General features: G+C 38.0%; 1 protein-coding gene across 1 annotated transcript in view; it reads left to right on the top strand.

Annotated features, from left to right (window-relative positions):
* DROSHA (drosha, ribonuclease type III) overlaps positions 1-12708 on the top strand; it is a 67897-nt gene extending 55189 nt beyond the window's left edge. Inside the window, exons 25-32 of the mRNA XM_010009359.1 lie at positions 1227-1384; positions 2227-2332; positions 5997-6138; positions 7112-7194; positions 7334-7437; positions 9413-9505; positions 10308-10354; positions 12261-12708. Coding sequence (XP_010007661.1) covers positions 1227-1384; positions 2227-2332; positions 5997-6138; positions 7112-7194; positions 7334-7437; positions 9413-9505; positions 10308-10354; positions 12261-12391 — 864 coding nt within the window. The 3' untranslated portion in view covers positions 12392-12708. The remainder of the gene's footprint in view (positions 1-1226; positions 1385-2226; positions 2333-5996; positions 6139-7111; positions 7195-7333; positions 7438-9412; positions 9506-10307; positions 10355-12260) is intronic.
* The last annotated feature ends 10729 nt before the right edge of the window (positions 12709-23437 follow it).

Raw genomic sequence — 23437 nt, 5'->3', positions numbered from 1 at the left:
TGAAAGATAAGAAATGGAGAACAGGAGTGAAATGACACGTCTTACAAGGGGTGGAGGTCACTGGCAGATTTCCCTAGGGACCTCTGCTGAAGTGCAGGCTGTTCACATCAACAGTTTAAGGAGGAAGATGAACAATGAGGTAGCCGTTTGTTGATCATACCAAATTATTCAGGCTATCAGGGACAGTAGCAGGCTGAAGAATTACAGTCTGATTGTGAGAACGCTGGAATACCTAACTGGAGTAAGAAAGCATACGCAGTTCTGTGTAGGTAAACATAAATGTCTGCACAAGAAAGCAAAAAAGCAGTCTTAGCTCCACATACAACTGAACTCCAAACTGACCATTATCATCCAAGTGTGGGATTTTGATGCTGAACCCAAGACACCTGGATATATAGTTCTGTGAAAACATCAGCGTAAAGTTCAGTGGTTTTTAAGGAAAAAGACAAATTGAACGTAACCAATTAATAGAAAAGGGGCAGGCAACAAACTGAAATAGATATTAATGCCACTTTAAAAAGCTGTGGCTTTTCTTATTTTTCCTTTAGGCATCCTCATCTGGATGATTGCTCCTATAATGCATTGCTATAAAAGAGAGATGCCCAGAGTGGCTGGAGGAAATGCTTAAGCCATTTCCCAGATCCAGAAAGTCATTTAAGTGTCACCACATGAAGGACATCAGACAAGAAACTGATAAGATACTGACCCAAAGTGACAAATTTAATTTTCTCCTGTTATTGTGTCCTTTTGAATTTCATATAATACGTATTTATTCTTGATTTTTTGATACTAAAGTGTGAGAAATAGATTTGAGTTTTGTCTCATTTTGACATGCTGTCAGTCTGCCAGCCCTGTTCTTAAAATTTTTGAATCTGTTACTCAGTTGCAAGTAGAGTGATAATATTAGAAAACTGAGACACATACAATTGTACATGTTTTGTGAAAGTAAGTAGCCCTTGCTATCCACATGTAGAGACAAGACCATATAAGCAATACATTATAAACGTCTTAAATGTTAAAAAAGTATATATCAGAGTAGTAATATATTTGAGTAGTAATTATGCAAGACAGAAAGCCAAAGGAAACTCAGTTTTCTTAGTTAATCTGTCCACAGAATGACGTGTTTGCTGTATTCTTTGCCCTTGGTTTACAGAAGGCTTGCTCTTCTCTGAAAAGTTCTGCAACAGTATCAGTTTGTAATTATTCGCACTTCGTTTTATTTACAGCTGCAGGAGTCCAACACTGACAGGCAACTCATTGAGACCTCTCCAGTTCTTCAAAAGCTTACAGAGTTTGAGGATGCAATTGGAGTCATCTTTACTCATGTTCGGCTTCTAGCACGTGCGTTCACTCTGAGGACAGTAGGCTTTAACCATCTGACTCTGTGAGTTTGCAGCAAGAGTTCTCATGTAGCTCTGTTGGTCCTTCTGTTAATATCCCAAATGGCTTTATTTGTAAAACAAACTGTAGATTATATATTTCTTCTCCAGAAGAGAATAGAGCAGCTATGGCTCAGTAGAGCCTGCCTAGCTCAGTATCTCGTCTCTGACAGCAGTCAGTAGGGGATACCTTGGGAAAGACTATAAGAGAGTGTTAGAGGGCCATCCTGTTGTTTCTTCTGAGCTTCCTGCATCATTGATATTTGCACATCACTCCTGAGACAGTAGCAAAACATACTTGGAGGTACATTTGTATAGAGGAAATAAATAAAATCATGCCCTTTGATCCAAGTGCAGCCCTTGTGTTCTGTGGTGTGTAGAGCTGCCAGGCCCCATTTTAAAGCAAACAGTAGAGCCATACTGGTGGTTACCCACTCCAGGATCTCACATGAGTTTAAACCCTGATCCTGCTATTTCTCATGAATGGGCAGACGTTTCTCTCTTTTGAAGTTGTTGCATTCTTCTAAGATGCAGGTAGAGATCTTCTCTAATTGCAAACTTGATGTCAGCTGCTCTTCTCCTTCAGTTAGTCCCAGATCTGTGATCTAATAATTGTGTTTATATGTAGCTACCCTGATTTGCTTTCTCCCTGAAAGTTGGTGTTACAACAATAATGAGCTATGTTTTCATTTCACCTGGTTAACACTGGAAAATTGTCTTAAATGCATTTGGAAATGAGCAATACTCACTTTCACATTGCTATTTTAATTTGCATGTGCACGCTGGGTTTTTTTTTTTCCTTCCTGAGTGCTTATTGATTTTGTTGCATTGATGTCTCATTTTTCAGAGGCCACAACCAGAGGATGGAATTCCTGGGTGACTCCATAATGCAGTTGGTAGCCACAGAGTATTTATTCATACATTTCCCTGATCATCATGAAGGGCACTTAACGGTGAGACTGCCATCAATCATGCTTTCCAGAAGAGCATGAGTGGGATGGAGACTGAAATTATGGGAGCAGCTAGTGAATTATTCCGTATCTGATTAACAAAAGAAGGCTCAGCAACCACTGCTCTTAATAAGACTTTGTTAATTTCAAGTCATGAGCACTGCAAGGAATAGAAAAGTGATTTATGAGCCCGGTGCAATAGTTTTTGTTCTGCCTGTGAAATGGATCAATAATTTTAAGGCCGTCAGTGATGAAACTGGGAGAGAAGACTAGTTCTTGTTTAACAGTGGGTGTCTTAAACCATTTATTTAAAACAGGCACATGACATGACATTTTTTTATTCATGACTTTTAGTCTGTTGAACCTGCAACCAGGCAGGGTTGTGTTTCCTGATTTTACAATCTATTTTAGTCTTTTTTTTCCTGTTGTCTTCAGTGTGAAGCTCCTCTGGTAGCTTTTGAGTTTTATTTTACTGTTGATTACTGTAGCCTTTCTGCCTCTCTTATCTGGGCTCTGAAAAACCCAGTTTGGGGATCTTTCAGCAATTTACTTCAAATGTAGGATGGTATTATATGTAGGTTTTTTTCCTGATTGATTCATTTAGTACTCCAGCTAGACAGCTGTGGCTTTGTGAGTTAGAAATTTTTCTTAGCTTTACTAAATTTTCCTTAGCTATCAGGTCTTGACTAGAATAAAAAACCAATACAGGTATTAGGAATATGAATTGTCTCCTAGTTAAAATTAGAAAGTAGCACTGTAGGTTTCTTAGCTATTTGGAATGTTTTTCTCAAATCAATAAAGGGATGGTGATGCCAGGTCTCTAATAGGCAATGTGTTTTCAAGAATATGTTTCTTGGGTCGTTTGGGGTAAAGCTGTTTACAAGAAAAAGGTACATGCTCTGGCTAAAAGTAATTTTAATTTTTTTTCACCAGTTCTTAAATTTAATTTAGCTTTGTATGGGTTCTTCTGCACCATTCAGGACACAGAGTAGATAAAGCCTGAGCTTCTGAAGTAAAAGTTAAAAGGGGAAGAACCTTGTCATATTCTTCACAGAAACAAAAGCATAAGGCAGAAATCCAAGACTAGTGGTGTTTTTTGCTTTATGGGGGGCTTTTAAGAATATAGGCATCAATGTTGTTATACTAAGGTAATCTTTAAAGAACTATTGGGCAGGAAGGATATGAAGTGTTGCTATTAATGGATGTAAATACTCAGAACAATGGTCAGATCATCTCCATTTTGCTTAATGATTAGGGCATGTATAACGAGTTGCACAGTCCACATTCTTAGGGGAAACTACAAAGCTACGGTGGAATGAATGCTGAAAACGTGTAAAGATACTAATGTAGGCAGTAGGCAATGCCTAGAAGTAGGCAATGCCTAGAAAAAGAAAAATTCAACTCTGGGCATGTGCATGCAGTGAAAAAGAAAATTGTCATAGAATGTTTTTAAATGAAAAGAGACTTGTGATAAAGGAGATCAATGATGTGGGATCTGAAGAGAAACAGTAAACACAGAACTCTTTTTTTTTCCTGTCATCTGGGAGTGTAGTTACATTTGAAGTGGTAACAGATCATCACCTGAATGGTGTTGGTAGTATTGAGGGCAATTTTGGCTAAGGATAGGAAGATTTGACTGGCAATGCAGTGACTTACCAGTGTGCTGTGATTATATGTCGAGAAATACCTGTAAACTAACTAGATTTTCAAAAGAAGAAAGGAGAATGTAGTCTTGTCTACACATTTTGAGATAGTCAAGTGATCTACTAAAAAAGAGGGTGAAATTTTTTTAGCTGTTGGAAGATACATCTCCAGTACTGCTACAGTCATGGGTTGTAGTAAGTTGTGTGATGATGGAAGAATAATTAAAAAAAAAAAAAATTGCTTTGTAATTAGTTTTAAGCTCCAGTTGAGCATCCATCACGTTACAGCACCTGCAGTGATGCAGGCTGTGCATTGTCGAAATGGAGACTAGCTCTAAAAAAGTTGCTGGAAAGGCATAGGTACTATGTCTTAAGTGTATTATTAAGAGGAACTGAGTTTCCTGCAGTAGAGAACACACTTGTAGAGGAGTCAAGTTCTAATACAGAGCAAGTTGATAACCACAGTACTAGGAATATAACTGGTTTGATGGTTTTGGGGTTTTTTTTCCATCTTTAATTCACTGTGTAGTGTTTACGTTGCTTTTTGTTTTATGATACTACTAATTATGATTGGAGGTCCCGTCAGAATGAATACTCTGCAAACAACACCTCAGAAGAGATCCTTCTTCTCCTGTTAAAGTAACAGATTTTTGTCGTGTGATACTGCACTTCTGTCTCATAGGTTGCAAATCTAGTTAGGATTTTGGTGGGGAAGGTATTGTTTTTTTATCTTAAGGACATAAAAGGGAAGAGTTTTGGAAAGGAACAAGTAGAAAATGAGTTTAAGCAGAATTTAGGGAAGCAGGTAATAATCCTATCTGCAGTCTGCCTAGTTTATGATCAAGTTGTGACTATCGGCTTCATACATCATTGCCAAACAAATTATGAACATATTGTTCTTTATTTATCTGTTGTCAGAGATGAAGTATCAAGTGCAGCAAATAAATCTTGATTTTTCATAAGCTCAGTTGACATGCTGGAGCCAGGTAGCATATAACTTGTATCTAATAAGCTGAGCAAATGTGATATGGAAGACAGAGAAAAAATGTGCATGCAGCTTCTCAACTCTAGATTACACATAAGCAGTGGAAGGAGGGACATTCTTTCCCTCTCACCCCCACCTCCTATAATATCTCTCACTTCTTAAATTAATGTTGTTTTATTTAAAGCAAAAAGGAACAGGAAAAAATCTCACCTTAACCAGTGGTTCAGAAAATTGTATGGAACTGCAAAATTCCAGAATACTCCTTTAAACTGTATGGGATTGTATCTTTGGTAGAGCATTATGTTTATTTAAGTAATCTGCTTAGAGACAGGGTTAAGCATTCTGGGGAACTCTGCTGGAGAACCAGGTGTCCTGGACATTGTCATATATTGAAAATGGTAGAGCCAAATATCTGTCATGGATGCAATGGCTCAGTTATACTGCCTTTAGTAGAGCAAAAAGTACATACAGACTGCCCAGGTCTGCATTTTTTTTTCTCTGGCCAAAAATGAGTGGAGTGGCTTCCTCATCTGCTTGTTCTGAAATACTAGACTGTCTTGCTTTAATGCGCATTTTTTGTAATTACTGCCCATGTATTTCTTACTAGGGACTGCTCTACTGACTCTAGAATGTTACATGTTTATACTTCCTGTGGAAAAATGTATGTAACTGTGTTGTTACTTAAACTAGAAAAATGCAGATTACCTGAAAAAGTACAGGACTGATTAAGCTATGGTATACGATTACAAAGAAGCTCACAAAAAAGCATTTTAAATGCAAGACATCTGCGGAAGTGATGTGTCCATAGAATAAATGACATTTGGTGAGAAGAACTGAAACAGAAGGAAAAATCAACAGTAGAAAGAAGTGTGTTGTGTATTTATGTAAATTACTTGAGGTGGGCTGAAACAAAATGTCAATAAGCTGAGAAATGAGAGGCTACAAGGATAAAAGCAACTTTTTCTCCTTGCCTCTCCCAACCTTTGGTAGTTTGGTATTGCTAATTGTTACCATTGAGTGGAACGTTTTTTTGTTGCAGCTGTTGAGAAGTTCTTTGGTGAACAACAGGACGCAGGCCAAGGTGGCTGAAGAGCTGGGTATGCAAGAATTTGCCATCACTAATGACAAGACAAAAAGACCTGTAGCTCTTCGAACTAAGACCTTGGCTGATCTCTTGGAATGTGAGTTAATTTGGTTGTAACAGCCAACTTATGCAATTTGTGCAATTTCTTTTTCCTCAGGGCTTGTTTAAGACAGCCATTAGAAATCCCCTAAATCACTATTAAAAGTCTATATCCAGGTTTTCAGATGAATTATGCCTGTACCTCTGAAAGCCAGATTTTTGAATGCTAGCCTATGTTTTTGAAGTCTGTATGAAAGCATGAAAGGAAGATAATAGGTTGCAACAGTTGTAAAGGCTTAGATATAGAGGGGTCACCATGACCATGTCAAAAGCATGACAGAAAGCTAAAATTTGTAATCTGAGCTATTTAGCAGCAGTTTCAATGTTTCATTAATATGTTCTTGTTACTGTTGGAAGATAAAATAGTTCCTTGAACAGGTGAATATTTCTGGGGTTCATTTTGACTGCATTTTAGGAGATTTCAAAATGATTATTCCACAAGAGGGAAAGCTACATGAAAATTAAATTATTTTTAGTCCATTTGCACTAATTTATTTCCAAATAAAGTGGAAACAATGATAAATATTCTTCAAAGAGTTAATCTGTATCTTGTATATTTTGGTATATTTTGTCAGCCTTTCAGACCCCTTGGCTTTTGCCAAATCCTCTAGGCAAATGGTAATAGCACACAAACCAGACTGATGTATATAATTTTTTTTTTTTTTTTTATGGTACCCAGTAGTGATTTCTTGATAAGTATCCATCATCTCCTGGTTAAAATGTGAGATTAGAAGCTGAGTGGTTTTTCTAGCTCTTTAAATGAGTGGATTTTGGTAAGTCACTCAGTCTCTTGGTTGACTTTATTTTTTCCTGTGTATGCAGAATAATAATACCCTCGTCAGATCACTGCTGTGAAATATAATTGAATATGGCTTTAGAGTACTCGGGAGTACTTGCTTCTAAATGTGGAAGCCATTAACATTCTCCTTGGATGAGTGACAGCACCTTTTTTTGTTTATTTGTTTCCCCAGCCTTTATTGCTGCCCTGTACATTGATAAAGATTTGGAATATGTTCACACTTTCATGAATGTATGCTTTTTTCCACGGCTAAAGGTAAGATTAGTCAGGTTCCTACTTTCCTGCGACTATGTTTTAATACATTCATGCATTTGGGAATCTTACCAATTTATAGTGTTTTAGACTCTTACAACAATCTCTCAATCATATAAGCACCTTTGCGAACTTCTTACAGGAGTTCATTTTAAATCAAGATTGGAATGATCCTAAATCTCAGCTTCAACAGTGCTGCTTGACTCTCAGGACGGAAGGAAAAGAGCCAGACATTCCTCTTTACAAGTAAGAACTGACATCTTATGATCTAATTATCAGTCTGTCCTGTATATGGAAGAAGATGTGATCTGACATCTTACATTTTTACTGTAGTTTAATTTTGCTGTAGTTACCCAAGCCCTCCAGACTCTCTTCGAAGATGGAAAGTCTTGAACCAGTGTTTTCCAAGCTTTAGGTGTGTTAAGTCATCACATGGAAGAATTAGAAAGCATTTTACCTTGTAAGAGAAAATAAATTTTTTATGTCTGCATGGAGTATTTAATTGGCATCATTCTATATTTATTCTCATTTTATTATAAACGAAGTGAATGGAACAGTGGCTGTTTGGGTATGAAGTCAAGATACTTCCCATCTATTTTCAGTAATAGTATAAAGTTTCTCTACATTCTACATTATTATGCAGACATACTAAATGTACTGTATTACACATCTTGATTGTAACCTTTTCTCCTTTCTCCTCCTCCTTTGCACTGGAGGGCAGCACAAGTTTTGGACATTTTTGCTGCACAGTTCAGCCCGCATGTGTCCTCCAGTTTAGTCATAGAAGAACTCAGGGCAATGAACCTCTAAACTTGTACACCTCAGATACCTGAAGCTGGATGGGAAGGATCTCCCTTCACTCAGTTGTAACATAGCATAATAGTTGCTTCAAAGAGGCAGTAATAAACTTAGAATTGTATATTGTATCTATATCCATTCAATTAAGGTGGGAATTGGTGCCGTATTAGCCCCCAAAAGAAGAGATAAAGACTATGAAAGTTCAGGGCTTATCTTGTTGGGATTATTACATCAAAAAGGTATGAAGAATGAAAGTCTAAGTGCATTTATCACATTTACTGAAGTGAAGTTTTCAATGAAATGCAGCAGTTCAGTTATAGTGACAAACTTCATAGATATGGTTGCTTTAACACCGCAACTGATGTTCTGCAAATCTGACTCTTCAGTGTTTCATACAAGGGCTCACAGTTTCTTCTTGAGTGAGGGAGATGAATACAATAAAACCAATTCCTGGTTCTTGTAAAACCCACTGAGTATCAAGTACCAAATGTTTGTTTTGTTCTGCTGTGATGATAAATTGATTTTTATAGTACAGCTTAGAGCTAGTGATATGCTGTTATCTTCCTGTTACTTGTTAAATTCCTTTTCTTGAGGTTATCTGTTTCCCTGCGGTCAGTACTGTTACTTTTAAATTTGGGGTGGGTTTTATTTGCTCTTGTCATAGCACATGGAGACGTAGCACTATAGTTAGATACTGTAAAAATTTATGTGAGATTGGTGCTCCTTCCAAAAAGAAGCAAGGAAGTGGACAGAACTCAAGCTGATAGTGGGGAGAGATTTGGGACAGCAAGAAGAAACAGCAGAAGCAGCAATTCATTGCGTGTCTGGGGAATTACCTTCTTTTCCCCCTTTAGGTAGTTGTTGATGCATGTCCTAGACTTTATCTCAAATGCAAAGTTGTTTTTGTAACATACTGTAACTTTTCAAAGCTGATGGAAAATTTCTTTGTGCTATGATGATTCAGTATATAGAGAGCTATCATGTCCAATGTAAAATCCTTTTAAAACCTTGGTAACTGTACAATTCCCAGGGACTAAAATTTTTGTGCACCCAATAGTCATATTGGTGTGATTAGTTGCAATTGCACAGCTGTGCACAGTTTATATGACTTTTTTACAAGTATATTCACAGTGTTTAAGGTTAAAGTTTTGATTTTCATATGGTGCTCCTGAGTGAACCTGGAGGAATATGTATATCCATTATAATTAAGGTGTATTTTATGTAAATTTCTCTTTCTTATTGCACACCGTACTCGTAATCTCTGGATTAATGTGATTTAAGCAGACATCTTTCAACCCTTGCTCTATGCTTTGCCCTAATTCCACTATATGTATTGACCAGACTGAAAGTTGATGTATGTGCCACAAGCAGATTCTGTTTTTTAATACTTCCTGCTTGAATAAATCATATCTTCTTATTTCAGGACTTTGCAAACAGTGGGACCGTCTCATGCTAGGACATACACAGTAGCTGTTTACTTCAAAGGAGAAAGAATAGGATGCGGTAAAGGCCCAAGGTATAGTGAAAAATTAATCATGTGGTTTTAAAGTTTGAGTATGGCAGTGTCCAAAATGACTGGTCATGGAGATAGACAAGCGTGTGATTTGCCTTAGAAAAGTCATAGAGCCTTTTTCTAGCGGTTCTGAGTTTCTGCCTCAGGAATATATGAAGGGTTTAATATCTGTATAGTTTTGGGTCTTAAGCTTTTTTGCTGAACTTGCCTACAAGATGGCTAGCAGAGATAACCGCTCTCAGACTAGAAACTGCAGAACAGCTTCTAGGAAATAGTAACTTTATCTTTGGCTACTGAATTACAGTCCAGCTTAACCTGGCAAGTTAAGGATACAAGGCTCTGAGGTTTTTTTTTTCTGATGTTATTAGTTCTTGGCATTTTAGAGTGGGTTCTAAAGTTGAAGAGACTTCGACCATGAGCCACACAGACCTCATCTTACTTTATGCTATCAAATCTGATGGTGATTATAAAAATATCATTGTTTTTGTTGCGTTCACATCTCTGTGATTTTGTTTCCTTCTTTTCCTCTCAAGAAAAATCAAATGCTTCAGTGAAGAATGGACTAGAATATTCTGTTAGTGTTATTGATCTAAGTTTAAAAATACTCTACAGGAGCTGTAGTGCTATTGCTCACATATTTATGGAAAGGCTGATGTATCATACACTCTGGGAATTACTAACTACTGGTTATCCAAAGAGTTTTATTACAAAAAAAAAGTAGCTAGTGTTTCACTTTGTCAGAAACTTTAGTTTATACTGTATAACGCAGATCTCATGTAACATGTTTTTTGTTTGGTTTTCACAGTATTCAGCAAGCGGAAATGGGAGCTGCAATGGATGCACTTGAAAAATGTAAGATATTTGGGCAACAAAGAAAATAATGTACAGTTAACATCCTTGGCGTATTTGTTTGAACACCACAGACCTCTAGAGGTCTTTGCTCCAACCACCCTCAAAAACAGAGCCAACTTTCAAGTTAAGTCATGTTTCTCAGTGCCTTACCAGTCAAGTTTTGACTGTCTTTAAGGATGGAGGCTCTGCAGTCCCTATGGGCACCTGTTCTATTATGTATATGTTTGTGGAATTTTTTGGTTTTGTTGAGGTTTTTTTAATGCATAAATAGTTAACTACAAGTAAAAGTATATATATGATAGCCATGATGACTTTATTACATAAATGTCTTTCTTAACATCTTAAACACATTATAAACAAACAGATTGCTACTAAGCTGAGTTCTTCAGAGTTCTTAAAGAATCATGTTACAGGCACAGTGCTGAAAACCAGATTTTCATTTTATGGTGCACATGAGCAACAAGATATGTCAGAACTGCATTAAACAAAGAACTAGTGTTTTTAAAAAACAAGAACAATTTAAAAACATTTTTCTTTTGTTTAGGTTGCTTTCTGGTTTAAATAAATATGCCCATCTGTGCCTGAGTTGTAAATAACTGATGAATAAACCTTTTATTCCTGTAGTATATAATGAAAAGCACAAATTTCACTGGCCAATAATGCAAAGCAGTAGAAAGTCATTCTGCTCTACCACAAACTCTTGCAGATTGTGGGTCTTCTGCAGAGTGTTGTCTAGCTGGACAAATCTTTTCTCTGGGACCCAGAAAGAGGAGAATGCTTGGTATGCCAAGGGACTCTTCCCTGAGGAGCCTCAGCTGAATTCTCTCTCGGTAGTCAACTAGAGGGAGAGTAGCCCTTTGCCGAGATATCTTACAATTCTTTTTTGTATGGCTTTAAAGGTCAGTGTAGTAACCTTTTGCATTCATCTTGGACACAGATAGGTAGCCAGCACTGATCCCAGAGCTCTTTGTGATCACAGCAGGATTTACCAGCAGCTGCAGGCTGCCATGTACGCTACCACCTCTTTGTTTTCTGGAGGGTGCAGGTCTGCAGCACAGACACACAGATGAATGTCAGCATCCTGGTCATGCAGAAAATGTCATACTCTTGTCAGCTGTGCACTAAATTGAGAGCAATTCTGATCAATTACGTAAGCTGGGTTTATAGCCTCAGTTCTAACTAGTGTATAGATGTACCAGCCAGTGGAAAAATGACTGAAATCAGAAGCATCTGTCCCTCTAGCTTTTTCTCCATCTCTAAAGCCTCATCCAGTCTGTTTTAGCCAGTCCTTCACTCATCCATGCTCTTAGACTATTCTTAAGGCTGCATTCTGGTACAGAGCCAAGCATTAGCTTTCTCAGGAACAGATTTTACTGCATTCCATTTTGCAACACTGTTACTTTACCATTAGGAACCCTGCCATAATATGGGGCATCTAGTGGATTCTGTGTGGTCTAAAGTAATAATTATGGACAAATCTGTACAATGTTTGGAACCAGTGGCTTATATTTTTTGGAGTGAGAACATGACAAAAACCCTGACAGCATTGACAGTAGTCTCACATTCATTTTTCAGTATCGACCACCTGTTGCTAAGGGAACAGAATGTAAAATCCAGGTAATACCTGGCCATGTTGCTATACCAAGATTTTATATTTTATTTTTGTGAGTGTATTAGATTTGGCAGTGCTTTGTAGCAAGGGAAACAGATGTGGAAATAGTAAAGAAATCAAAGTCTTATGACACACAGCCCTGGTTTACTGTGGATTTTTAGAAATAAATGAGTCAAATTGGTAATAACACTGTTCACCCCTACCCCTAATCTTATCAAAGTTAAAAAAAAAAAAGCTGAGGATTTGTGTGTTACCAGTTTGTTTATTAATGTAAAATATTTCTTCTTGTGTCAGATAACTTTCCTCAGATGGCCCATCAGAAACGGTTCATTGAACGGAAGTACAGACAAGAGTTGAAAGAAATGAGGTGGGAAAAAGAGCATCAAGAGAGAGAGCCAGAGGAGACTGAAGAAGCAAGGAAATAAAAGGAGGGCACAGAAGCAGTGGCATATTTACTTACTTAATAACTCTGACTGTGGCCTATGGAGACCTAACCTAGTTTCTTGCAGATGATGAATGAAGAGTGCCTGTTGATATCAAATAGGAAATCATAATCTCTAAAAAAAATATGTGTATATATAGTATTTCTTTAGTTTAAAGTGCAAAGTTTGTTTGGCTTTTTAATAAGATATGGTTTTAAATCCTTTCAATTTTTACAAGAAGTTGTGGGATTATTTTTATTATTTTTACTGTCTTGTATGAAGTAATAAAGTATTAATTTCAAAAGCCTGTAGGAGGAAAACCTGATTAACTACTGTCTTCTATGTCCAAATACTGTATTGACAGTGACCAGCAAAGTTAATTCATAAACTCTGCTGTGAAGGAGGAAAGTGTTACAAGAAACTAATTCAGCAGAGCACTTAAGCATGTACCTACCTTAAGTTTTGCAGCTAAATGTACTTCTTGACTCTGCTAGACCAGAGCCATAAACTTCCAGCCCTTTATAGAAACTGGTACAGTAATTTAAGCAAAGGAGATACTCATTTTTGTTTTAAACAATGGACCACATCTGGAATGTGACACAGGTATGTGTGGAAGGTTAAGGTTTTTTTTGTCTTTAAATCAGTATTATAAAACTCTTAAGGAGGAAAAAAAGTAATTAGAAACAAGAAAATGACAACTGTTTTCATAGGGAATGTACTAAGTTTACAAGTTTAGTTTTATTCTTAACTTCTTGCTTTATCAAACTGGTGTCTTTGTCCAGAAGATACAATATGACCACAATAGTCAAATGGTGTATTAGAAACTCCATACAGGTGCTGTTCAGATAGGTTCATTGAAAACTGTTTGTATGCAAAGGAGGGCAGAATTTGTCTCAGTGTATAGTTCAAAGGTGGCATACAGTTTTAAGTCACCTATTTTCCTTGATTTTTGATGTCTGTGGCTTGTATTGCAGACATGTTACTTCTATAAAAGCTCATAATGGTACCAGAAGTAGAGGAACCACTGTGTCTGTTAGTGGTGTTTCCCACTGACTACCAGTTTCAGTGTACATGTTGGTGTTTGTACTTTTAATTTGCCTGCTTCAAGCCATTCATTTCAGTTATGCTGAGTTCTGAGTTAAAACAATCCCTTAGTACATACGATATAGTAATTTCTCTCTCTTTTCTGACAAATGAAACAGATACAACTCATTTTCCTTAACTGCACATTTTCTTCCTGCTTCGTATCCTTTTTGGTGAGTAATTTATGCGTCTTTGCTGACATAAGCAAAAAAAGATGTATGTGGTAAGATACCAGGCAGCTTCGTGAGCTTGGATACACAATTCTAGCCCAAAGAATTCGTGCAGACTCCTGAAAGAAAACGTTTGCCCAATGGCCACACTGCACTGAGCAACTAGTTTAATGGTTGTCTGAAACACCTCTCTGTAGGTGTGCGATGGGCATCCATGAAAGCACTTTATTGCAGGTGCCAAAGTAGACACAAGTGTAGCTGAAAAGTTCAGACTACCCCATGTCTTCCTAGAGTTTCACTTCTGAGCTAATCAAGTGTATTTTCATAAGCACATTTTTGTATGCATGCAATGTGAGATGCACTTAAATATGTTTTTTTCAAACCTTGACCCCACAGCACTACCTCACTTCTTCCAGCTTCTGTGATTGCCTTTTCTTAATGGTTTGATGCTTTTTAAATCCATTTCTGAGGATGAGAGGGAAAAAAAAAAAGGCAAAACAACAAACAAATTCTGTAATTTAGAAAGTGATAATAAACCATTAAAACATAAAGGAGGGGATTAAAAACAGCAACAAGATAAAGGCAAGGAGCTGTTCTCTGCTGGATGCTGCTGTTTGACTCTTGAAAAGTGATTGTAACTCCTTATAGCTTCAGTCTGTAAATAAAATGCTGAAATTCCTCTGAACAGCAGCAGGCTTGAAAAGCAAGCAGTGACAACTCCCTTACCCGCAAGGCTTTTGTATTTCAAATTTTTTTGTATAATCGCCCATCTGCTTCTAGCAATAAGTTGAAATGGTGCATTGGCAGAGGGTTAAGGGTAAATGTGTACATTGTCATTTTACTTTTCCCTCTTAACTGAGAGCAGATTCATGTGTTTAACAAGTAGAACATGCAGTGACTTAATTTTCAGGTGTATGGTTGCTGTGCAAATTTCTCTCGTGTCTTATATCACCGGAGTACTCCAGTGGAATTGTTAGCTCACAGTTTAACATTTCTGTAGTGCTTCCTATACGTCATTTCACTTTTCAGCCTTAAGAAGACTGTGAGCTTATTCATAAACATTTGCATAAAAATAGGTTGAATTTATCAGATACATTGTCTGGGGGGAGGAATCCAGAACTGTTCTCTTTTCTTCTTTGACCTAGGAATTACTTGAAAATGGAAAAACTTAAAATTATTTCTGCATTCCACTACTACAGTTAATGAATTTTAGGTCTTTCTCAATAAAATGTAGATTATAACCATTTTTTCATGAGTAGGCTATTTTCCCCTTTTTTTTTTGTTTTCATTGTATAAGCGTGGGCTAGGAAGATTCCCTTTTATTTTGTTTTCTGCCCTCAAGAAGAGAAAAACAAAATTTCTTCAGGCAAAGAAATTCATATTTCCTTTTCTATGTCAAAACTGAGTTGTCTTTCTGTGTATGCACTGTCTAAAAACAGTGTCAATGTTTCTGATAATTTAAGGAGATGCAGAGAATGTATAATGTGAGTACATTCCTTTAGAATACACACTAAGGAGAGAGGTTTTTTTAAGTTGCCTTAAATTTGGGAAAAATTACTAACTGAGCTCATGCTAATCAGTGGAACAGCTGTAGTTCATAACTGGGTAACTTCAGCTGCTTTTTTGGAAATGTGAAGGTGTGTCTGGCTTAAGGACTGTAAGGTCCTTTTTTGATTGCTCCAGAGTGTACTCTGTTCTCATCTAGAGGTTCTCATGCAAGATTCTTGGTTTGGGTACAAGTAGATAAATGAAGAATAAGATCAAGATCTGTGTGGATCCAGCAGACCCTGTGAACACATATATTTATTTTTTCCTTTTTTTTTTTTTTCTTTTAAACGTGTTTGTACAGAACATTGAATTGTAGGTCATTCGATTAGGAATTTTTATTGAATTTACATAAAATTCATTGTTATTTGCAGAGTCTAAGTTTGCTTTGTAAGATTTCAGTTTCTGGAAGATTATTTAACAGTGATACTAAGATAACCTTGGTCTCCATGACTGCTGTAAACACTGTTGCTAATAAAGTTCTCCAGAAAAGACTCCAGGCATAGTTGTTACTTGCTAAAACAATTTGGAAAGATCAAAAGGCAAATCCTGATCATCTGTCTCCCTACTTCAAAGACTCTGATTATACAGGCTATGTAAAAAGTTCTTATTTGGTGGCTGCTTGTAAAGCACTGTAAGAGCTTAGGGAGTTAGTTATCTACATTGTACTATTGTGCATGGACTCTGATGGGGATAGAAATTTCTGTGACCAATACATCCTACCCTGCTTCTCTCCCTTACCACCCCTGCCTGGGTTATATAATTGTTACTGAGCATTTGAAATAGTTTTGCCTAGTTATTTCCCTAAATGGGGAATAATAACCAGAAAGTGGTTCCTGATTTGAAGTGTAGTGAAAACTTGCAGTTGAAGGGTGCTCTGCTGTCTTCTGTTGCCTGCAAGCCTAAATGTTTAGCTTTTGGAGTGATTGATGTCTTACTGTGAATAAGCTCAGAAATGGAATGTAACACATCTCTTGGTTGCTGGTAATTATTCTTGGCCAGTAAGCCAGGGTGTTAGGGGCCAGGTGTTCTGGATTCTGCTGTCTGTGCTTTCATACTTAAGCAAATACAGTGAATAACCTGAAAAGGAGCTGCTAAAATAAACTGGTGGTTGCATAAGGAACTTGCACTTACTTATTAGAGTAACAAAAAAAAGTTGCCATAACAATATGGTGGGTGGAGCAGGGAATCTGATCTCTCATCTGCTATGGACACATCTTAGTACCATTTATTATTATTGCAGAGGTGCTCAATAGACCATCTACCACTGGAAAATAGGTTAGTTCTTTGTATTTTGAAGATGTAATTTATCTTCATATAAAGACGCCAGTTAAAATGGATTGCAAATCTGGAAGTGTACTGATCACTTCAAACTATAGGCAAGGTGGAGATTTTTATTTTAGTGAGAATGGCATTTATAAAGTATTTCGTTACTTTTTCTTCCCTCATATTCTGATATGCATTCCCAGCTTGAGCTACAGATGGTGTGTTTCTTAGCAAATTGTTCATGTTTATGGATATACTGTATCTACCTAGCAATGAAACATTAGGTAAGACTATCTGTCACATCTCCTTAGCATTTCTCTGGATTCCCCTTTTAAAACAGTTCTGTGTCTGTAGAAGGAAGTAAAAGTCAGTAACTTTTCACTGGACTTGTTTCATTTTCCTTGTTTTTTAATCTTCATGATAACCTACCTTGTTGCAGTTGCAGTGCTCCAAAGCTTGCAGAATAGAAGAACGTCCTAGGTTCTTGTGTCTGTGCTTTCTGCTCAGAGGCACATTTGTGTTGTGAAGGGTCACAAACAGATGGTAAGGAGCATTGCTGACTGGAGTGCATTGGTACCAGCGTGCTGGAAGATCTGTCAAGGAGTCATGAAAGCAGTGCAGTCAGAAAGGCTGACCCTGCAGCTGCAGCTCAGTGTGTTGGCCAGAACAGGAACACTGAGTCTGTGAAAAGAAGTTAAAGGAAATACCTCCCCCATTTTTAAAAAGTCCAAAGAGAAGGGCTGCTCAAAGACAGAGAGTGATAGTGTTCTCCAACTGTTTCCATGCCTGGTTTTTCAGGTACCCTGAAATTTCACAGGTTATTTATGGGATCCTAAGAGGAAATAGTGCTCCAGCCACTCGGGTTTCCCTATCCACTGGGGAGCAGGTTTACCTCAGAGGCCCTTTTCTTCACCTGCTTGCTACAGATAACAAAGGGAGAACCAAATTACACCCAAAACCTCACTAACTAGGTATATTTCCCTTTGTCTAAATGCTCACTGCATTCCTCAAAAGGATTCTAAAATCATCTTATTCAATAACCACAACAGGATATAAATTATATACCTGTGACTTACCAATACAATCGTACCTAAATGCCTCAAGCATGTGATTCAGTTGCTCCTCACAGCACCTGTGTGAGGGGAATAAGGGACTACTTATTCTACTGCTGAGTGATGAAAACAAGGACAAAATTGTCATTTGGGTCTAGGCCTCAGGAGGTCTGTGGTAGAGCAATGATGCCTCATCCAGTGGATGTCTTACTCTGTGCATTAAGGATCTTTTTCTCTTTGAAAGTCTGCTACATTTCTCTTCCCATGCCCAAGACTGTCTTGGAGGGATAAAAAGACAAGTTGTACGTGCAGGGTGGACACCATCAATCTCATCCCATTTTCCTGTGGAGTCTTGGGAAACAATGATTGAGAAGATCTCCAAAACTGGGGACTCTGCTATGAGAAACCAGAGCCCAAACAGTGTGTAGCCTGTACACCTTTCTATAAGTAAATAAAGAAGAACTTGCAGCAGACATTTCGAAAGTAATCCATTGGCAAAGGACAGACTCTTGAGCTGACGAACTGTGAAATTTTACTGGTGGCAGGAGCAGCTCATACATCAGTGGTCCAGGAGTGATGCAGCAGTGATGGGTGAGTGTCACTGGAGGTAGCTTGTTACTTCATTTAAAGCTGTGGATGGTGGTCATGGGAACACATGGGACCTCACAGATGCAAGGTGAGCCAACATTACTTTCCTGCAGATTTCTTCCTGTCATTACTTCAGCCATTTGCTGTGTCAGAGCAGTTCTGACATGGTGACCAGTTTTTGCTGCCAACTAAAATTATAATTCAAATATTGCAGCTTGGTTTCCAGAGGGATACTTGAACTGGCAAACAAAAAGCAGTCACTTCCTAATCCAGCAGCACTTGAAAATGCTAATGTTATTCAGTATCCAATTATAAACTTATTTCCTATGAAAAAAGAAAGAATTCTAATTAAAATTCTCTAGAATAAGAATTTTTAATGACCTCACTGGACAAGTCATCCACCATTGTTGCTCTTACCTTTTGGTCTTGTGATGATAAACGTTGTCAAATACATGAAAATCTTTTACTTTTGTCATCGTTAAGAAAAAATAAATATCATACCATCCAAAGGAAAAAATTAAAAGAAGTTTTTTTCTTATCTTTGGTGTTTAAAATTCTTGTCATTCAGCATTGTTGTCTCCTTCCTTTTTCCAAAAAACAAGCCAAATATTTTAAATATGTTTTCCACCAGTCAGAATGTGTCAGATCTCACAACCAATATTCTGTCCCAGGAGGTGTCTGTACACTAACAATTGAAAGCAATCTATGTGTCTCTGTTTGCTGTTTTTCGAATCGGAGCTTGACCAGACATCCAAAATGGTGGGATGCTGCTGACCTTATAAGCTCTCAAAACTGAAAGAGAACTCAATTGCTGTACCCAGCAAGTGGTTTTTCAAGACTTCTCATCTTCTTGTGCCTTTTTCACCCATTGCTTTCAGTTTTTGGTGGTGTTTGGTTTTAATTTTTCAATGTTTTCATCAATTGGGTTTTGGTTTTCTTGTTTATAATGTGGTCTGTAGCACTACTCTTTCCTATTTCAGCATTCTCTGATCTTATTTTTGGTTAGCAGATAGGCATCAGTTCCTCGCCTGCTGTGAGAAAATAACGTAAATGACCTTAAACTCTTTGCCTTTGCAAGTCATACCTCAACATTTATATCGGAAATCAAGTCCCAACAGCAAGAACAAAAGCCTCACTGCACCTCCATGCAAATAACCATTCCAGTACAACTGGGTGGGGTGGGCGTTGGAAGGGGGAATTCTTTCAGATGTTTTAAGAGAGACTGTGAAGTCTTCAGGCATGTAGTGATGTACTTTTTGTAGCTTATATTGTAGATTTATGCAATTGGATCAGCTGTCAGCTTATAGATGAACATTTATGCAAGTAAGCAAGGACAGAAAGGTAACAAAAGGTAGAACTGTTACCTAAAACGCTAGAAAAAGGCCTATTTCAACACTGACTGCTGAGAAGCAAATTGATTTGGGTAGAAAAATATGTTAACCACATCCAAATATGTACTGAAAAATATGGGGTTTCATTGTAATGTGAATACAAATCTATACTATGTGTTTGGGATAATGATGGCCTTGAAAAAATGCATTGAGTTGAGTTTTATAGGAAGCCAGAGTATAAATCTTAAAGCTATAGCAAATCAATACTTTTTATTAGAAGTAAAAGTGAGGTGATAAAGCTTTAATATCTTAAGATACAGAGGTAGGAAATAATCTAGTAAAATTGTAATAGGTATCTAGAATTAAATTAGGAACATATTTGAATATGTGTGTTTGGGGTAAATGCAGATATACTTAGTTACTCATGAAACATCTGATGTTTTCACTCATTGCAGCATGATACTTTTTTACCAAGGAAAAGAAGTCTCTGTGTTCATTGTTTGTTTAACATGTATTTAAACCTTTTTTGTATTGTAGTAGTATCCAGAGATCTTCACTTGTACTGAGGCTTTTCACTCCAGTCACGACGAACAAAAACTGACAGGCATCACTTGGGTAGTAACAAGCAGTGCTGTTGTGCTGTGGCAGAGCTGGCGTAGGCTCCATTATACAAACACAGGACAAGGCAGGCCTCTGTTCTGGCCTCTCACAGTCAGGAGTTGATGGCTGTTGTTTTTTTAAGTCTGATCGTATCCTCACCAAACCCATTAGAGGTTAGTATGGCTCTGAGCACATATATAATATACTTCTAGCATGGTTACAAGAGCAAATAAGCATGCAAACAGCTGTGCTCTTGTTTATGCAAAGCACTTGATTTCACAGTGCCTAGGCGAGTTCCTTGGTTCCCTGAAAAGAAATAGTTTGAGAACTGTTTGCCTTCCAGTAATGGCCCCAGATAGGTAGTGGGGGCCAAGGGCTAACATCGCTAAAAGAAGAGAGTACCCTCTTCTTAGTCTTGTCCTGCCATGCGTAATTGCTTCTGCAGGAGGATTAGTGGCTTCCAACCCCTATTGCCGTACAGGAGGTGGTTGGGGAGGGAGGAGGGAACATAGAGATAGGGGAAAAAGCAGTTGCTGAGTGCTTGACTATAGTCTCCAGGCTGGGAACGTCAGGCACCAATGGCAAGGCAGGCTAGTGGGAATACATGCAGTGCATTTGCAGAAGAGGCAGGCAGACGAGTAAGTATGGGTTTTAGCCCAGCCTTGGCTGGCAGAAATTGGTGAGATGGGAATGAGAGCTGAATTAGAAGCAGGACCTCTCTCTTTACAAGCTGTGGTTAGTCTCTGACTGAAATAGTAAAATGGTATTTGTTGTGCAGCAGTAAAGAGGAAGACTAGAGGTCCAGAGGACAGTACACTTAGTTTGATCAGCTGTTGCTTACATACTGCTTGGAAATGGCTTATCTCATGGCTTCCTATGTTTTGGAGGGATTTTTGCCTGGTCCCACATGTGCACACTGTACAGGCATGTGTATGCATACTTGTGTTTGGAGTTAAACAGACCAGAGTGTGTTGGTATTTGAAGAAGTCTGGGACTGTGCAAGTGTGGGAGTGAAGGAGGCCCAGAGAGACAGCTGCATGATTCCTTCACCTCCTAGGCAGAACTGTCATTTCCAGCTATGGGATTGGTTTGTTTATTCTGCTTGATGATACTGACCTTTGTGTTGAATAGGTTGGCCTGTTGCAAACCAGGATTTGTGGCCTTTTGGGACATCAGTTGTTTGGAAGATAGGATATTCTTTACTATATTGGGTCCAAAGAGAACAACTTCTGATGACCCAGCTGCCCTTATAACTCATTTGCCCTTTACCTTTTGACAGACAAAGTGACTTCAGATTTAGTCATGTTAGAGACCATCTAAACTTGAAAAACATTCTGGTAATAAATTATATATTATGGAAAAGGGAAGTGGAAAGTTCTTTTGAAAATTCCTATTTTTATTATGTATTGCATGTACTTTCATGGGGAAAACTAATCCTGAAATTGTAGTGTGAGTTTTAGAAAGGATTTATCTTGAAAAGCAGGAAAAAATAATAATTTAGATACAGTGGAGGGAGTATTGCCTCAAACGGTATTGTCTTCCACAAGAGAACTTACACCAATGTTACTTTATCGGTCTCTGAAAGAGCAATCAGGTTCCCTCTTCCAGTGTAAGAAACTGTCCCCAAACCTTATTTGATTTTGGGCCTCCCAACCTGATTCCACAATCTGTGGAAGCTAAGCAAATCCCTCAGGACTGGGGCAGAAGATTTTGCGCCTGAGATGGCTTGCAGCACATCAACAAATAGCCTCATTTGGGTTTTAGCCCCCAAACTTGCAGTGGCCTGATCCTGCAACACTTATGCCTAAGATTAATTCAAAGTATGTGACTTATCTGTTGAGTTGAGCACGTCACCAGGGTTGAGAACTTGTGTTGTTCTGACTTGCACGTTATCAATAGCAACAGTTTTGCAAGTTCTGCTTGTAGGTACAGCCCTCCTCTGTCTACAGCAGGAGTGTAATGGTGGTTACAGCCCAGAGATCCACAGGCTGCCCAGCTGGCCCTGGAGTTTAGTTAATAATCCCATAAATACATAGGCAAAAATCCTGTCTTGTGCTTCCCCTTAGCTGTATTGGTTCTGCTGGGTGGAAAGCAGAGAAGGGGAGGGAGGGGTAAAAATATCTTAGTACTTTTAATGGTAAATTAAGCAGCGCTCTTTCTGACTTCACAGGAAAAGGATCTGCTCAGTAAGAAAGTGCTAATTTCACATTCTTGTTTCTCACGGTAGAACTATACTGTAAGTACCAAGCCCGAGAGGAATGAGAGCATAGTCAAATTAATGAAAAATAGGTTATGATGATAAATTATTCAAGTGTGCAAAATTACTTTGGATTCAGAAGACAGTGAAAATAAGGGCCAGATCCTTTTCTGGTATAAAATGATTCAGCTTCATCACTTTTAGGGAAACACTGGGCAGCTGTATCATTCAGTTGAGAATCTGACTGATTAGCAGCAATAAGCAATCCTTTAAAATTTGGTGGCACATATTTCATCTACTTTGGGTGACAGCCATAAGGTGAATGTTTTAAATTCTGACATGACATAGCCTTTCTTTTGAGATCCCTGGTGTTATTTTAAAGAAGAGATAAAAGCTCTGCCTTTCCAAAGGCACCTTTTCTCTGATGTTAAAGGAAACAATGTAAAAATATGCCCACTAAATAAATCATCAGGGACTTTAAGAATAGATCACATCCTTCTGTCTTAAAACTTGTAATACAACTCAAGATGTTCACCTTAACTCAATTGCTTTTGTTCAGCAATTTTTCTGTACAAGGAGGCGTGTCTAGAGAAGGCAAGTCTGGAGGAGACTCCCCATCAGAAGAGGTTTCAGTGAACAGACATATGAAGCTCTCTCTTGACTTCTGGCATGGCACTTTCAGAAGTTTAATCCTTATTAATCCCTCTCATGTTTCCAAGGAGGAGATAGTGGAGAAAAGACTGAGGGCTGGTATTTTGCTGAAGGTGAATAACAGCGACCTGTGAACGTGTCCAGCTCAGCAGAATAGCCTCTGTTTTTTCAAGTACCTTAGCCAACATAGTGGAGGAAGTGTGCTGATTTGGCTTCTGCTGCTCCAGGATGAATTTTCAGTAACATGTGTCTTCAGCTTGCATGCATGTAAGCACACAAGGCAGTGGATGGAATCACAGTCTAACACAACAGGTTTTTAAGGACTATGCCTGAAGTTATAATCTGCAGCAAGTTGGATCCATAGAAATAGAAAATGTCCCAAACTCAGGAACTCTTGTCAAGTTCTGTACTAAATCTACAATCTACTGTACTAAACTCTAAGGCTGAAACTCCTCCTACCGAATAGTAGACACTGAAGTCATATCTATGGCCCCTATGACCCTGCTGTGATAAGTAGAGGGAGAAAGCAACTAGCTCAAGGCTTAGGCAGGATGAATCACCCACTC

Source organism: Nestor notabilis, unplaced genomic scaffold, assembly GCF_000696875.1.
Source record: "Nestor notabilis isolate BGI_N333 unplaced genomic scaffold, ASM69687v1 scaffold2842, whole genome shotgun sequence".
NCBI classification, from domain to species: Eukaryota; Metazoa; Chordata; class Aves; order Psittaciformes; family Psittacidae; genus Nestor; species Nestor notabilis.
The sequence above is the reverse complement of the archived record's forward strand: the minus strand, read 5'-3'. Positions and strand labels throughout refer to the sequence as shown.